Source organism: Auxenochlorella protothecoides (genome assembly GCF_000733215.1).
Source record: "Auxenochlorella protothecoides strain 0710 unplaced genomic scaffold scaffold56, whole genome shotgun sequence".
Taxonomy (NCBI): Eukaryota; Viridiplantae; Chlorophyta; class Trebouxiophyceae; order Chlorellales; family Chlorellaceae; genus Auxenochlorella; species Auxenochlorella protothecoides.
Window position 1 is genome coordinate 465,710 of NW_011934204.1, and position 11,683 is coordinate 477,392.

The 11,683-nt window shown below is 69.1% G+C and overlaps 3 protein-coding genes across 3 annotated transcripts in view; 2 read left to right on the forward strand and 1 right to left on the reverse strand.

Annotated features, from left to right (window-relative positions):
- Window positions 1-60: 60 nt before the first annotated feature.
- On the forward strand, window positions 61-4,529 carry F751_5131 (Proteasome subunit alpha type-4; the record flags this gene model as incomplete). The annotated part of the gene is made up of 6 exons (XM_011398874.1): window positions 61-150; window positions 244-636; window positions 1,616-1,701; window positions 3,433-3,529; window positions 3,635-4,042; window positions 4,332-4,529. 6 exons carry the CDS (start codon window positions 61-63, stop codon window positions 4,527-4,529), a joined length of 1,272 nt encoding a protein of 423 aa, XP_011397176.1.
- Window positions 4,530-5,012: 483 nt separating this feature from the next.
- On the reverse strand, window positions 5,013-9,207 carry F751_5132 (Symplekin; the record flags this gene model as incomplete). Its single annotated transcript, XM_011398875.1, has 9 exons — window positions 5,013-5,129; window positions 5,229-5,741; window positions 5,928-6,028; window positions 6,147-6,778; window positions 6,917-7,155; window positions 7,549-8,337; window positions 8,464-8,640; window positions 8,884-9,027; window positions 9,136-9,207. 9 exons carry the CDS (start codon window positions 9,205-9,207, stop codon window positions 5,013-5,015), a joined length of 2,784 nt encoding a protein of 927 aa, XP_011397177.1.
- Window positions 9,208-9,610: 403 nt separating this feature from the next.
- F751_5133 (Exocyst complex component 3) overlaps window positions 9,611-11,683 on the forward strand; it is a gene marked incomplete at both ends in the record, with an annotated part of 5,361 nt that continues 3,288 nt past the window's right edge. The window contains 7 exons of the mRNA XM_011398876.1: window positions 9,611-9,628; window positions 9,708-9,818; window positions 9,963-10,181; window positions 10,359-10,556; window positions 10,729-10,885; window positions 11,056-11,270; window positions 11,423-11,651. Of these exons, the coding sequence (XP_011397178.1) occupies window positions 9,611-9,628; window positions 9,708-9,818; window positions 9,963-10,181; window positions 10,359-10,556; window positions 10,729-10,885; window positions 11,056-11,270; window positions 11,423-11,651 (1,147 nt within the window). The remainder of the gene's footprint in view (window positions 9,629-9,707; window positions 9,819-9,962; window positions 10,182-10,358; window positions 10,557-10,728; window positions 10,886-11,055; window positions 11,271-11,422; window positions 11,652-11,683) is intronic.

An 11,683-nucleotide genomic window follows, 5' to 3' on the forward strand; every position in this document is an offset into this window, starting at 1 on the left:
AAACATTCTCCTCGAAGCCCTCAATAGCTGGGATTTGGGCCTGCAGGAGCAGGGCGCGCGATGTCGGTGGGCTTTCTCCCTCCGGGAGCTCTGGAGGCGGAACTGGACCGATGCAAGAAGTTGGAGGATGAGGCCAGGCGGCAGCAAGAGGTTAGACGTGGTCTCTAGAGAGACATGTGTAGAAATGTACTGCTCGTCCGTCCCGGGGCCGCACCTTTCAACCTTCGCCGCTTTTCATCGCAGAGGGCTGCCCGGGAGGTGCAGGCCGCTCAGGACCGGCTCGACCTCGCCCGGCTGCACCTCACCACCTGCGCGTCTCAGTGCCGGCAGGCCCGGGAGCACCGGGACGACGTGGACGCCGCGCTCCAGGCTGCCAAGGTCCTGGCCGCCCACTTCGCCGCGGTGTGGGAGTCCCGCGAGCGGCAGCTACCCCAGACCCTGCGCGCCATCCGCGAGGCGGAGGGGGAGGAGCGCGACGCGCGCAAGGCCATTGCCGTGGCCGAGGGCAGGCTGGCCACGGCGGTGGAGGAGCGGGAGGCGGCCGACGACAAGCTGGTCTCCACCAGCCGCGTCATCGGCAAGGTCCGGTCCAAGGCCAGTGTTGGCCTGAAGAAGTTCCAGGACGAAGTGGAGGAGGTAGGATGAGGGTTTGCACATGGGGCAGGGGTAGGTTGGAGGGCTCTCGGAAAATAAGTGTGGCTGTAGGGTAGATGGCGTAGAGGCTGAGTGGGCACCTGAAGACCGCTACTTGAACGATGTCGCCGGTTTGTGTGGTGCCACGATCCTGGACGCAACCCTGAGCAGTAGAAGCAGCGTCTCCTTGGCGTGCATGCCCAAGCGTCTGCGGGAATCTCATTCATGAGGGGCGCAGGCGCTGCAGCTTGCCCCTGGATGAGCAAATCACCTGGAGCCTTTGACCACGGCGCCGCACCGACCCGGCCCGCCACCTCCTGCGCAGGAGCGGCTGCGAGCCCAGGCCGAGCGCCTGGCAGCCACGGCCGCCGTCCAGAAGGCGCAGCAGGTCGCCGCTGCCTCGCTGCAGGCAGCGCAGCCGGCCGCCGCTGCCCCCCAGGCGCCGGCCGGCAATGGCGCCCCGGCCAGCGGCGCGCGGTCTTCCGACCCAGAACGTCACCGCGCGGACGCGAGTCGCCCCGCCGACGACCGCGAGTCCCAGCAGGCACGCGCCAGGCCCGCCGAACGCAGCGGGCAGGAGGAGAGGAGGAGGGGCCGCAGCCCAACACATGGGCGCAGCCGGTCGCCGGCCGCCGCGAAGAGGGCGCGGCAGGTGGAGGGACGCAGGTCACCGGGAGCGCGAGGGGCGGGAGCGGGCACGCGGGGGAGGCGTGGCGGGTCGAGGGAGCGCACCACTGGCGAGGACCGCGAGGCCGTGGCGGGCACCCGCCCTCGTGGCGAATTGAGCGAGCGCCCCGCGCGCGAGGAGCGGGAGGCAGCCGCAACCACTGGCCCGCGCGGCGCTAGGGAGGATATGGCGGAGGCTGCGCGGCGGACCCGGGATCGCGACGGCGGGCAGGAGCCCGCGGGTCGGCAGCGGGCGGGCCGCGGTGTTGCTGACGAGGCGCGGGCCGAGCGGGCCGAGGGGCCCCCGGCGCAGCAGGGCTGGTATGAGCGGCGCGGGGCGGAGAGGGACGCGCCGCGCAGCCTCGAGCGCAAGCTGGCGAAGGGCGGGGAGGACGTGGGCCCGTCGCGGCGCCGCAGCCGCAGCCGGAGCCCCCTGGACGTGCTGCGAGAGCCGCCGTCTCGCCAGGACGGGCGGAGGGCCAGTCCGTCGCGCCAGGACGGGCGGAGGGCCAGTCCGTCGCGCCAGGACGGGCGGAGGGCCAGTCCGGCTCTCCAGGACGGGCGGAGGGCCAGTCCGTCGCGCCAGGACGGGCGGAGGGCCAGTCCGTCGCGCCAGGCCTCGCCTGGCCCGTCTCGTCTGTCCCCAGTGCCGCGTGGGGAGCGCCACCTTTCGGTCAGGTGAAGCGGCGTCTGGGCTGGGATGTTGTAGTGCCGCTCAAGACGGCCCACGAATGGCAGAGTGGCCGACAGCAGGTGCCTGGCGGCCGGCGCTGGGCCGCTGCTGATCTCCGGCGTGCGCCATGGCTGGCAAGGGTGTTGTATCTGGCACGCCAGCGAGGGGATCCAACCGGGGGCACTCGAAAATCGACGCGATGTGTCGCCCGGCTCCACTCTTCCGCACCCCCCGCCCAGCGTGGCCCCGCGCCCAAAAATCCCTTACGTGCACAGGATCCAAGAGCAGTTTGTGGCGGCCCTCAAGGAGACTGTGGCCGTGAAGCCCCTACCCATGAACCTCAGCTTCTTGGCCGACACATTGAGGAAAAGGAACCCCGACTGGGATGTCAAGAGGGACACCGGGGACACATTTGCCACACTGTGCGAGGTGAGGCACGTGGAGGAGGGAGTGGGGCGCGGGGATGTAACGAGTCCTTAGGCTGGCGGGGGGGCGCTGCAAAGGAGCTGTCCACCAGGACGCACCGGTGCTGTGACCTGTGCCAGGGCCTCTAGGGGAGGGTTTTGCCCGGGGGCGGCGCCATGGGTGAGCTTGGCAAGGGCCCCACTGCACGCCCAGACAAATCTACATCCCCATTCCCCCCTTCCGTGCCTGGCAGCACATGAGCCGGCTGGGGCACTTGACTGTGCAGGCTGATAGGCATGGCAAGATGATCGTCGCTTCCCGGCATGCATCGGGTGCCACCCCGGCCATGCTGGCGGCCGGGAGCGGTCCCAGCAAACGGCGCCCCAGGGGCGAGAGGGACCGGATGAAGAGGGAGCGGCAGCGCTCACCCCCTGGTTCGCCCGGCCCAAGAAGGAGGGAGCGGCAACGCTCTCCCCCCATGTCGCCCAGGGAGGTGCTGGACATCCGTGACAGGAGACTGAGGCGCGGCGACGACGACGACGGCGACCGCTGGGAAGGGGCGTGATGCAATTCAGAAGCTTCTTGGCCCATGCACAATAAATGCAATGTTGTAAGGATTCGGACCCCGGGACCGCAGCGTGCACATCCCAAAGAGGCAACCTGGTCCTGCTGCTGGGCATGCTGCCCCCCATCAGAACCCGGGCTCCGGGGACCCTGCTAAGTAACGCCACCCATGCAGGAGGGTGAGGGAATCACGAACACCTTGAGCAGTTTAAAGCTTTCCAAACACTTGAAATCACGGGGTGAAGGCGATCACAATCTACGGATCGCGCGTCCTTCCTGAGCAGGTTCTCCCCCAGGATCACCCCACGATTCTGAAGTTGGCTGCCGGTCCGGCGCCATGTCTCGGAGATATGACAGTCGCACAACGATATTCAGTCCCGAGGGGCGTCTATACCAAGTAGAGTGAGCCGGAGCCTGTGTCCGGAGTCCCGTGGATCACCATCACCGCCCGCACGCTCCTGATCGCCCGGTGCTTCCGTGTATGCGTGCAGGTATGCGATGGAGGCCATCTCCAATGCCGGGTCGTGCGTAGGAGTTCTGGCCACGGATGGCGTGGTCCTGGCAGCGGAGAAAAAGATCACCTCCAAGGTGCGTGTGGGGGTGTGGTTGGTGGCCCTGTGCTTCACCCTACTCCCGACCCAGACACCAGCCGCGACCGCGTCCTCACCCTGCACTCCCCCCCTCGACCCGCAGCTGCTGGACACCACTGCGGTGGGGGTCAAGCGGGAGAAGCTGTACCAGCTGGACGACCATGTGGCCTGCGCGGTGGCGGGGATCACCGCCGACGCCAACATCCTGGTGAACACGTGCCGGCTGCACGCCCAACGGTATACACTGCAGTTCCAAGAACCCATCCCCGTGGACCAGCTGGTGCGCGCGCTGTGCGACACCAAGCAGGGGTACACGCAGTACGGCGGCCTGCGCCCCTTTGGCGTGTCCCTGCTGTATGCCGGCTGGGACGAGCACCGCGGCTTCCAGCTCTACCAGTCCGACCCCAGCGGCAACTATGGCGGCTGGAAGGCCACCAGCATTGGCGCAAACCACCAGGCGGCTACCAACGTGCTGCAGGGCGACTACGCCGAGGATGTCGACCTGGAGCGGGTGAGGGTTGGTTGGTGGTTGAGTTGTTGAGGCCGCAGGGGTTAGGGTGGGGGAGTGATAACGTCGACCATATCCTCAGTCCAGTGATGGTCCATCGAGGTTGTTCTGCCGGCAGCGCTGCAGCCTGGGACCTGCAGGGCACTGGTCTCCCATCGAGATCCCTTCCGGGGTGGGCAGCCTGGCATGGCTTATTCAAAGAATCAAATCAACACTCCCATGCATGGCCATGTTGCAGATGTCGTTGCCAAACATGACAAAGCTCACCCACCCACTCCTCCCTCTCTCACAGGCTGTGCGCCTGGTGATCAAGGTGATGAGCAAGACCATGGACAGCACCACGCTGACCCCCGACAAGGTAGAGTTGGCCACGCTGTCCCGCACCGACGCCGGCCGGCTCGTGTACCGGGTGTTCACCGCTGCCGAGCTGCAGCCGGTGCTGGATGCGGTGAACAGCGAGCAGGCGAGGGAGAAGGCCGCGGCCAGCTGACGCGCCGGGCGCCGACGAAGGGGAGGGGGGTGGGGGCGAGTAGGAGGAGTGTGCGTGCGTGGGTGGCGCCGCAGGCTCAAACCCCTGCAGGACGGGGCTCTGGTGCGCAGGTCCCATGTTTGGATGGAAACGTCATCCCACGAGTCCCTTGCACTCTTCTCGAGAACAGTTTCCCCCTTGCCTGCTCAGACACGAGGCCGCCACGGCACCCTGCACCTGCTCCTTTCCTCATGGTCACTGCACATGGCCACCCGCTGTAGAGTAATCTCAGTTGTCAGTCTCAATAGAGTGGTTTGGGCAGTGGCTCACATGTGCTGCCCCGGAGCCGGCCTGAAGACACGGGAGTGCCATGCCTGTGCCGCGCTCTGGAGCAAGAACCGCCGGCGCATGTTCTGAGAAATGCATGCGACCTTGCCGCCGCCGTCGGGTCTCACAGGGCGGGCATCTAGCACTGCCAGCCTCCCGCCCGCACCGACCGCCACGTCAGCCCTCCCGGAACAGCGCGACCGTCTCCCGGGGCAGCGCATGCGTCTCACGGAGCGCGTGCGCGGCCAGGCCCTCTGCCACGGCTGGCGGCAGATCGGCGCGCGCGGCGCGCAGCTGCGCCGCCGGCAGCGCGAGCAACGCGGGGAAGGTGGCGGGCGCGCCCCGGCCCGCGGCCAGCACCCAGCCGCGCCAGGCGCCGGGGTCCTCCCACACACGCCCCTCCGCCAGCGCGGGCAGCACGGTGCGCGCGACGAAGGCGGCCAGCCCCGGGCCCGAGGCCTGCGCCTGGAGCGCGGTGCGCAGGAGCAGCGGCGGCAGCGGCACGCGCGTGAGCAGCGCGGAGATCGCGCCGGCCACCGCCTCGGCGGGGAAGGCGTCGGGGTCGGCCAGGCAGTCGCCCAGCGCCGCCATCACGGCGCGCACTCCGCCGGGCACGGCGACGGGGTCCAGCCCGTGCAGCGCGACCAGCAGCTCGGAGGGCGGGACCAGGCGGTCGGCCGCCGCGCCGCGCAGCGCGGCGCCGGCCTCGGCCCCAGGCAGGCCCAGGAGCAGGGGCAGGCGGGCCAGCAGGCCTTCACGCCCCAGACCCCGCAGCAGCGGGACCAGCGGGCGCGCGTCGCACGAGGCCTGCGCCAGGTCGGCCGCGGCGCGGACCAGGCCCTCGGGCAGGGCGGGCAGGGCCGAGGCCAGCGCGTGCAGCATGCCCAGCGCCAGGTCCATGCAGTTCTTGTTGAGATGGAGGGGATGGGGGGGAGCAGGGGTGGGTGTGTGGGAGGGGAGTCGCGATCTCAGGCATCAGGGTGCCGGGGCCAGGAGCTCAAGGCATGACGGGCTGCATGCCGACGGCCATGGGACCCAACCAGGCGTGGCCGAGCACAGGGACTGGCTCGGCCCGCTGACACCCCTGCGCACCTCCGGCAGGTCCGCCAGCGCGCCGAGCAGGTCCCGGGAGGTGGGCCCCAGCGTCGTGGCCAGGCCGCCCGCGTACTTCAGGATGCCCTCTCGGCCAGAAGCTGCCGGGATGTGGGGGGGAAGCTTGGTCATGTGGTGTCGCTCCTGCGCATCGACACGCGCAGGCACAGGTCGCGTGAGGTGTCCTCACAACCCGGCCCCCCCCCTTTTCACACCCACCAGATGCGCTGCCAAAGGCCTCGAACAGGCGTGGCAGCAGGCCCGGCTGCCGGGTGCAGAGGGCGCAGAACAGGGCGCAGGCCGCGGCGGGGTCGACGACGGACCCCGTGCCCTCGACTGACGGCGCCGCGCCCTCGCCGAGCTCCCGCTTCACCGCAGTAGCCTCGGTGTCCGCCCTTGCCTCGACCCCCGCGTCCTCTGACGTCGTCGCCGCGCCATCGGTGGCCTCCGCTTTCACACGCGCCGCCGCCGCGCCATCGGCTTCCTGCTGCACCCGCGCCGCCGCCGTGCCATCGGCTTCCTGCTTCACCGCCGCGCCGTCCTCGCGGACCACGAGCTGGCGCAGGCTACGCTCCGCCTCACGCAAGATCTTGGGTTGCAGCCGGCCGCCCAGGCATCCCCACAGCCGGTTGGTGAGCAGGCGCACCGCGCGGTCCCTAACCCCCGCGTCCTCGCTGTGGGCCGCGGCCAGCACCGCCGCCAGGGCCACTTCTCGCGCCGGCGGCCGCGCCAGGATCAAGTCGCGCGCCGCCAGCAGGCCCAGCGTGGCGTGATCAAGGTCGGTCTGCATCAGGCCCTCGAGGGTGTCGCGCAAGAGCTCCGCCGGCAGCGCAGGAGCAGACAGGAGGACACTGTACAGGTTGGCATGTGGAGAGTGCTTGCTGGAGATGGAATGCCCAGAGAGACGCAGGGAGCAGGGTTGGGTACCCCCAACAAAGTGAACTCCCCATTGCCAGGCGTGCTTGTAATCGACCAAACCCCCTTGTCACCTGATCAGGGAGCGGTCGGTGGGTGGCAGCGCGCGGCGCACCAGGTCCAGGGCCTTGGAAAGGACGGCACGATAGCCGTCGCCCTGCTGCCGCTCTGTGACCGCCTCGTCCTCACCACCCAAGTCCTGTCGGCCCTCGGCGGCAAACGCGGCGTGCAGGAAGTCGAGCACTGCCTCCACCCCTCCCCTGGCATGAAAGTCGGTGCCCAGCTCCTCCAGGAAGGGCCCAGCGAGGTCGGCCTGCGTGGCGGCGAGTCGCGGCGCGAGCCAGTGCCCGAAGCCCCCCGCGGCCGCCGCCAGCCGCCGCATGGTGAGCGCCCGGAGCCTGGCCGCCTCCCCGGCACTCAAGGGTAGGGGATCGGTGGTGAACCTGGCCACTAGGCCCGCCGTGCCGGCGGGGAGAGGGGGCGTGGGCGTCGCAGCAGTGGCCCCCGCAACCAGGGGTGATGGCGAGGGAGCTGCCGACCTGGCCGGCTGCCTGCTCGCATCTGTGACAGGGGGAGGTACCACCGCGCTGGCGTTCCCGGGAGCAGCCATGCGCCGGAGCAGGTCCTCCTGCCAGGCCGGCAGGGGGGCGCCGTCGGCGGCCAGCGACGCCGGCGCCCCCCCGGGCGGGTGCAGCCTCGCCAGCACCAGCTCGGCGGCTGACTCGGCGTCCAGAGACGCGTACAGCGCCGCCAGGCCGGCGCTGTCGCCCCGCGCAACCAGCTCGTCGACCCTCGTCGCCAGCTCCGCACCGTCTGCCCGTGGGCTCTCGACAGGCAAGGCGGGCCCTGCGGGCTCCGTGGCCCGGTCCTCGGTGCAGGGACGCTTGGCCGGCGGGGGGCGGGGGTCCTCTGCCGGCCGACCCGGCGCCGACTGGCTTGGCTTGGATGCCGCCGCCCCATCTCTCCCGCCGGCAACCACACACGCCTCGCCAGCACCGTCCTGCGTCCCCCCACCCCCCGCCAGGTCGGCCAGGGCCCGATCCACCTTCCTGGCCCAGGCCGCCGCCAGCGGGTGCGTGCAGCGGCGCACCTGCGCCAGGGCCGCGGTCAGCGCCTTCCTGGTGGCGGGCGGCAGGGTCACTGACTTGCCGTCATCCCTGGCCGTTGGCGTGCCACTTTCAGTGGTCGCTGCCGTGCCGCCGTCCCCCGATGTTGTTGCCGTCTCGCCCACCATCGTTGCCTGCCGCGCGGCGACCGATAATAGTGCGGGCACCAGGCGCGGCATGAAGTGCGGGCGCTGCGTCGCCAGCGCGCCCGCAGCGCGCAGCGCGGCCTCGGCCATGGGGCCGGGCGCCGCATCGCAGGTGCGCACCACCGCCGCCACCTCGCGCGCCGCGGCGTCTGCCTCCTGTGCCAGCCCCGCGCGCGTCAGCACCGCGTGCGAGGCCGGGAGGGCCGCGGGCGCGGGGCTGAGCCCAGGCACGGCCGGCAGCCGCTCCGCAGACAGGAGCAGCGCCGCGCTTTCCAGGCCGCGCAGGCAGGACACGCGCGCGGCATCGGTGGACGCCGAGCGCGCGCCGGCGGCCAGGCCGGCGGGCATGGCGCGCGCCGCCTCCCAGACCTGCGCCTGCAGTGCGGGCTCGGCGTCAAGGGGGGTGAGCGCCACACGCACCAGCGCTGCGCGGAACAGCGGGTGGGCCGACTGCGCGGCGCGGCGCACCACGGCGGCCACCGGGTCAGCCAGCAGGCCCGTCAGGCACATCAGGCACTGCAGCAGGCTGTCCAGGGTGGGCAGAACCTGTGCGGGGGTGGTGGGGCGAGTGATGAGGGAGTTGAAATCAGCAGGGTGGTGCTGGAAGCAGGGTGTGCAGCCGAATGCTCAACGGCTGCGGCTGGGAGGATCGTGCAGGGTGCTGGTGGCTGTCGGTCCCTTCTTCCACTGACAGGAGGTGCAGCACGTGTTTGCTGGCCGGTTGCTTCATGTACATCCTAGAAAGCATGTCGCCCAGCCTGCTCGCACACAACTCCATGCCTGGAGCACGCCATCGATGACGTCGGGCAAGACGCGGCGCAGTGCCGACTCAGGCTGCAGCCTGAGCTCCAGGATCTCCGGCAGGAGGGCGGGCATGAGCTCCTGGGGGTGAGCGTGCACCACCAGCTCTCGCAGAGACTGGAGTGCGCTCGCCTAGGGTGGGAGTGCCAGGGGTGGCCGGAAGGGGTGGGTGTCAGATGATCAGGGAGCCTCAACAAGGGAACGATGGCCTCACCATCTCGTGGATATGCGACAGCCTACCTTTGAAGCGGCATCGGCGCCCAGCCGCGCATCTTCCAGCAACTGGACTGCCTGGTTGTATGCGTGGGACATCCCAGGTTAGCGGGCTGCAGTCACATCCTGGTTCTCTCCGCGCAATGTACCGATGCTGGTATGGCCTGCATTTTTTACCCACAGAAATCCAAATGCATTGTCTCCGATCGGCTTCTCAAGCGAGGGTGCTCACTCCGCACAGAGACAGGTCCTGTCGGTGCCTGCATGCGCGCGCGCAAGGTTTGGCAGGGTTGTCGCCAAGCTTAAGATCAAGCGCGTATAGCATTGGCGACGCCTGGCTTTCGCTTAAATATGAGACCGGATTATTTTGCTAGCTTCGCAGGGCAATTTTGCTAGCTTCCTTCCGTCAATACAGTTCGATGACACAACTACCTCAGTGGCAGTATTGCGCCCTTCGCAATCGATGCGGACCCTGCATCGGGATTGATGAAAGCTAGGGCATATGTCTACTGCCGAAGAGGTAAGTAGTGCGAGGGTGAGTGTCGCGAATCAGCTTGTCACCCCCTCCATGGCGCTCACAGATCACTTCCACCTCGCAGGCCAATGACGCCCGCCGCGCGGCGATCGCGGATGTCCAGCGCCTCCTGCAGCACCCCGATGACCTCAAGAAGCTCCCGGCACTCCGACAGGAGTATCTCATGCGCCAGCAGGTGCTGGTGATGGGGGTCCCCGGTGTCACACCCCCTCTGCTGATGGCAAGACAAGCCCAACAGCATGGAAGTCACCATCCGCATCGTGCAACTGGCCCCATGCACTGAATACAGAAGCACCTCTTTCTACAAACCTGCACACAGGGGAACAAGGCCGCCCTGAGCTCCGCCGTGGCCGCCCAGATCGAGGCCACGCGTGGCGGGGTGGAGATGCTGAACACCGCCCTGGCCGCCATCCAGGCCCTGCGCTCCGACTTTGCGACGATCGAGGCGCTGTGCACGGAGAGCGCCTCCCTCATCCAGAGCCACGACAAGATCCAGCTGCTCAGTGCGGTGCATGGCAATCTGCACAGCACACTCAAGGTGCACGGTGGCGTGATGTGCTTGTGAGGGTGTACGGGGTAGGGCATGCCAGGGTGGTGAAGGGTGGAGTGGACCACGGGAGGTCTGCGCGAGGGGTCCAGCATGCTGGTTCCCAGGCACCGGCCAGGAGACCACGGATGTCCCAGCACGCTCACCGCACCACCGCACCCGCGACAGGACGTGGAGAACATCGTGGCGCTGCCCAGGGAGGCGGCAGCTGCCCAGCAGCTCCTGGACGGCGAGGCGCCGCTGCTCCAGGTGTACCAGCGGCTGCTGGTGCTGGAGGGCACCAGCATCAAGGCGCAGGCCGCACTGGAGAGCGGGACGCAGGTCAACCTGAAGGAGGCCAAGAACCTGAACTCTTACTTCCAGCGGGTAGACGAGTGCTGTTGAGGCGGGGCCGCTTCCATTTCGATCGGGGGCGGGTCATGGCACGAAAGGGTACTCAGCACAAGTGTGGGCAGATGCGTATGCACAGCCGTGCCAGGCTTCCAGAACCCCTCCAGCGCCCCATGCGCCCATGCCTGTGTCCCCTTCCCCTTTCAAGGTCCGTGCCGCGCTGGTCAAGTTTGAGGAGCGGCTGTGGTCTGTGGTCCGCGCCTTCCTCCCCCTCAGCCGGGGCAATCCGGGGCAGCTGATCGACGCGCTGCAGGTCATAGAGCTGCAGGACGCCGTCGACTCCGCGCTCGTTGCTGCTGGGCAAGGTGCGAGGGTCGGGGTCGTGGGGAGGGAAGTGGGTGGGGGGGGGGTCTGGTGCAGTGCGAGGCAAATCATGCGCAAGACGGGTGAGTGCACCTGCGCACTCGCCGCACCCACGGGCCACGCGCCGCGCCGACTCACCGATCCCCGCCCTCCCACTGGCCGATGTGCACAGTGGGGCACCCCCTGAGGAAAGCATGGCGGCGGCGCTGCATCGGCCAGCTGGGCATGTCGGTGCAGGAGAGGTTTGCGCCGCTCCTGGCACGCTGCTCCCGGCTGGTCATGGCGGGGGAGAACACCGACGCCCAGGTCTCCGCCATCCTCGCAGACGCCGACGCTTTCCTCGCACAGGCGCGCCGGGGAGGCTCTGAGTGCAGCGAGCGGTCCAGGGTCGGGGGCGGGTGGGGCTGTGGCCACTGACATCGCTTGTTGCTGGGGATTTGGCGGCGGGATGGATGGGTGAGAGCCGAACAGCACCTTCCCAGGTGCAGGGCCGCACTCGTCGTCCCCCTCAGCACCCCGGCCCCCCTCCCTCTGCGCAGCTCCCCGACGTGTACGAGTATGTGCAGGTGTGCTTTCCCCCCTCCTACTCCGTGTTCGAGGTGGTGAGCGCCGAGTACTGCACCCACCTGGCCTCCATGCTGGACTTCATCGGCCTCTGCGCCGAGCAGCTGGCAAACGAGGACATCCTGCGGGTGGTGGGCTGGGTGGGCGGCGCGGGCGACGCGCTGTGCGCGCTGGGCCTGCCCCCGGGTCGCGCCTCCTTCCCGGGTGAGGGAATCTGAGGGGTGTTGGTTTTGGTC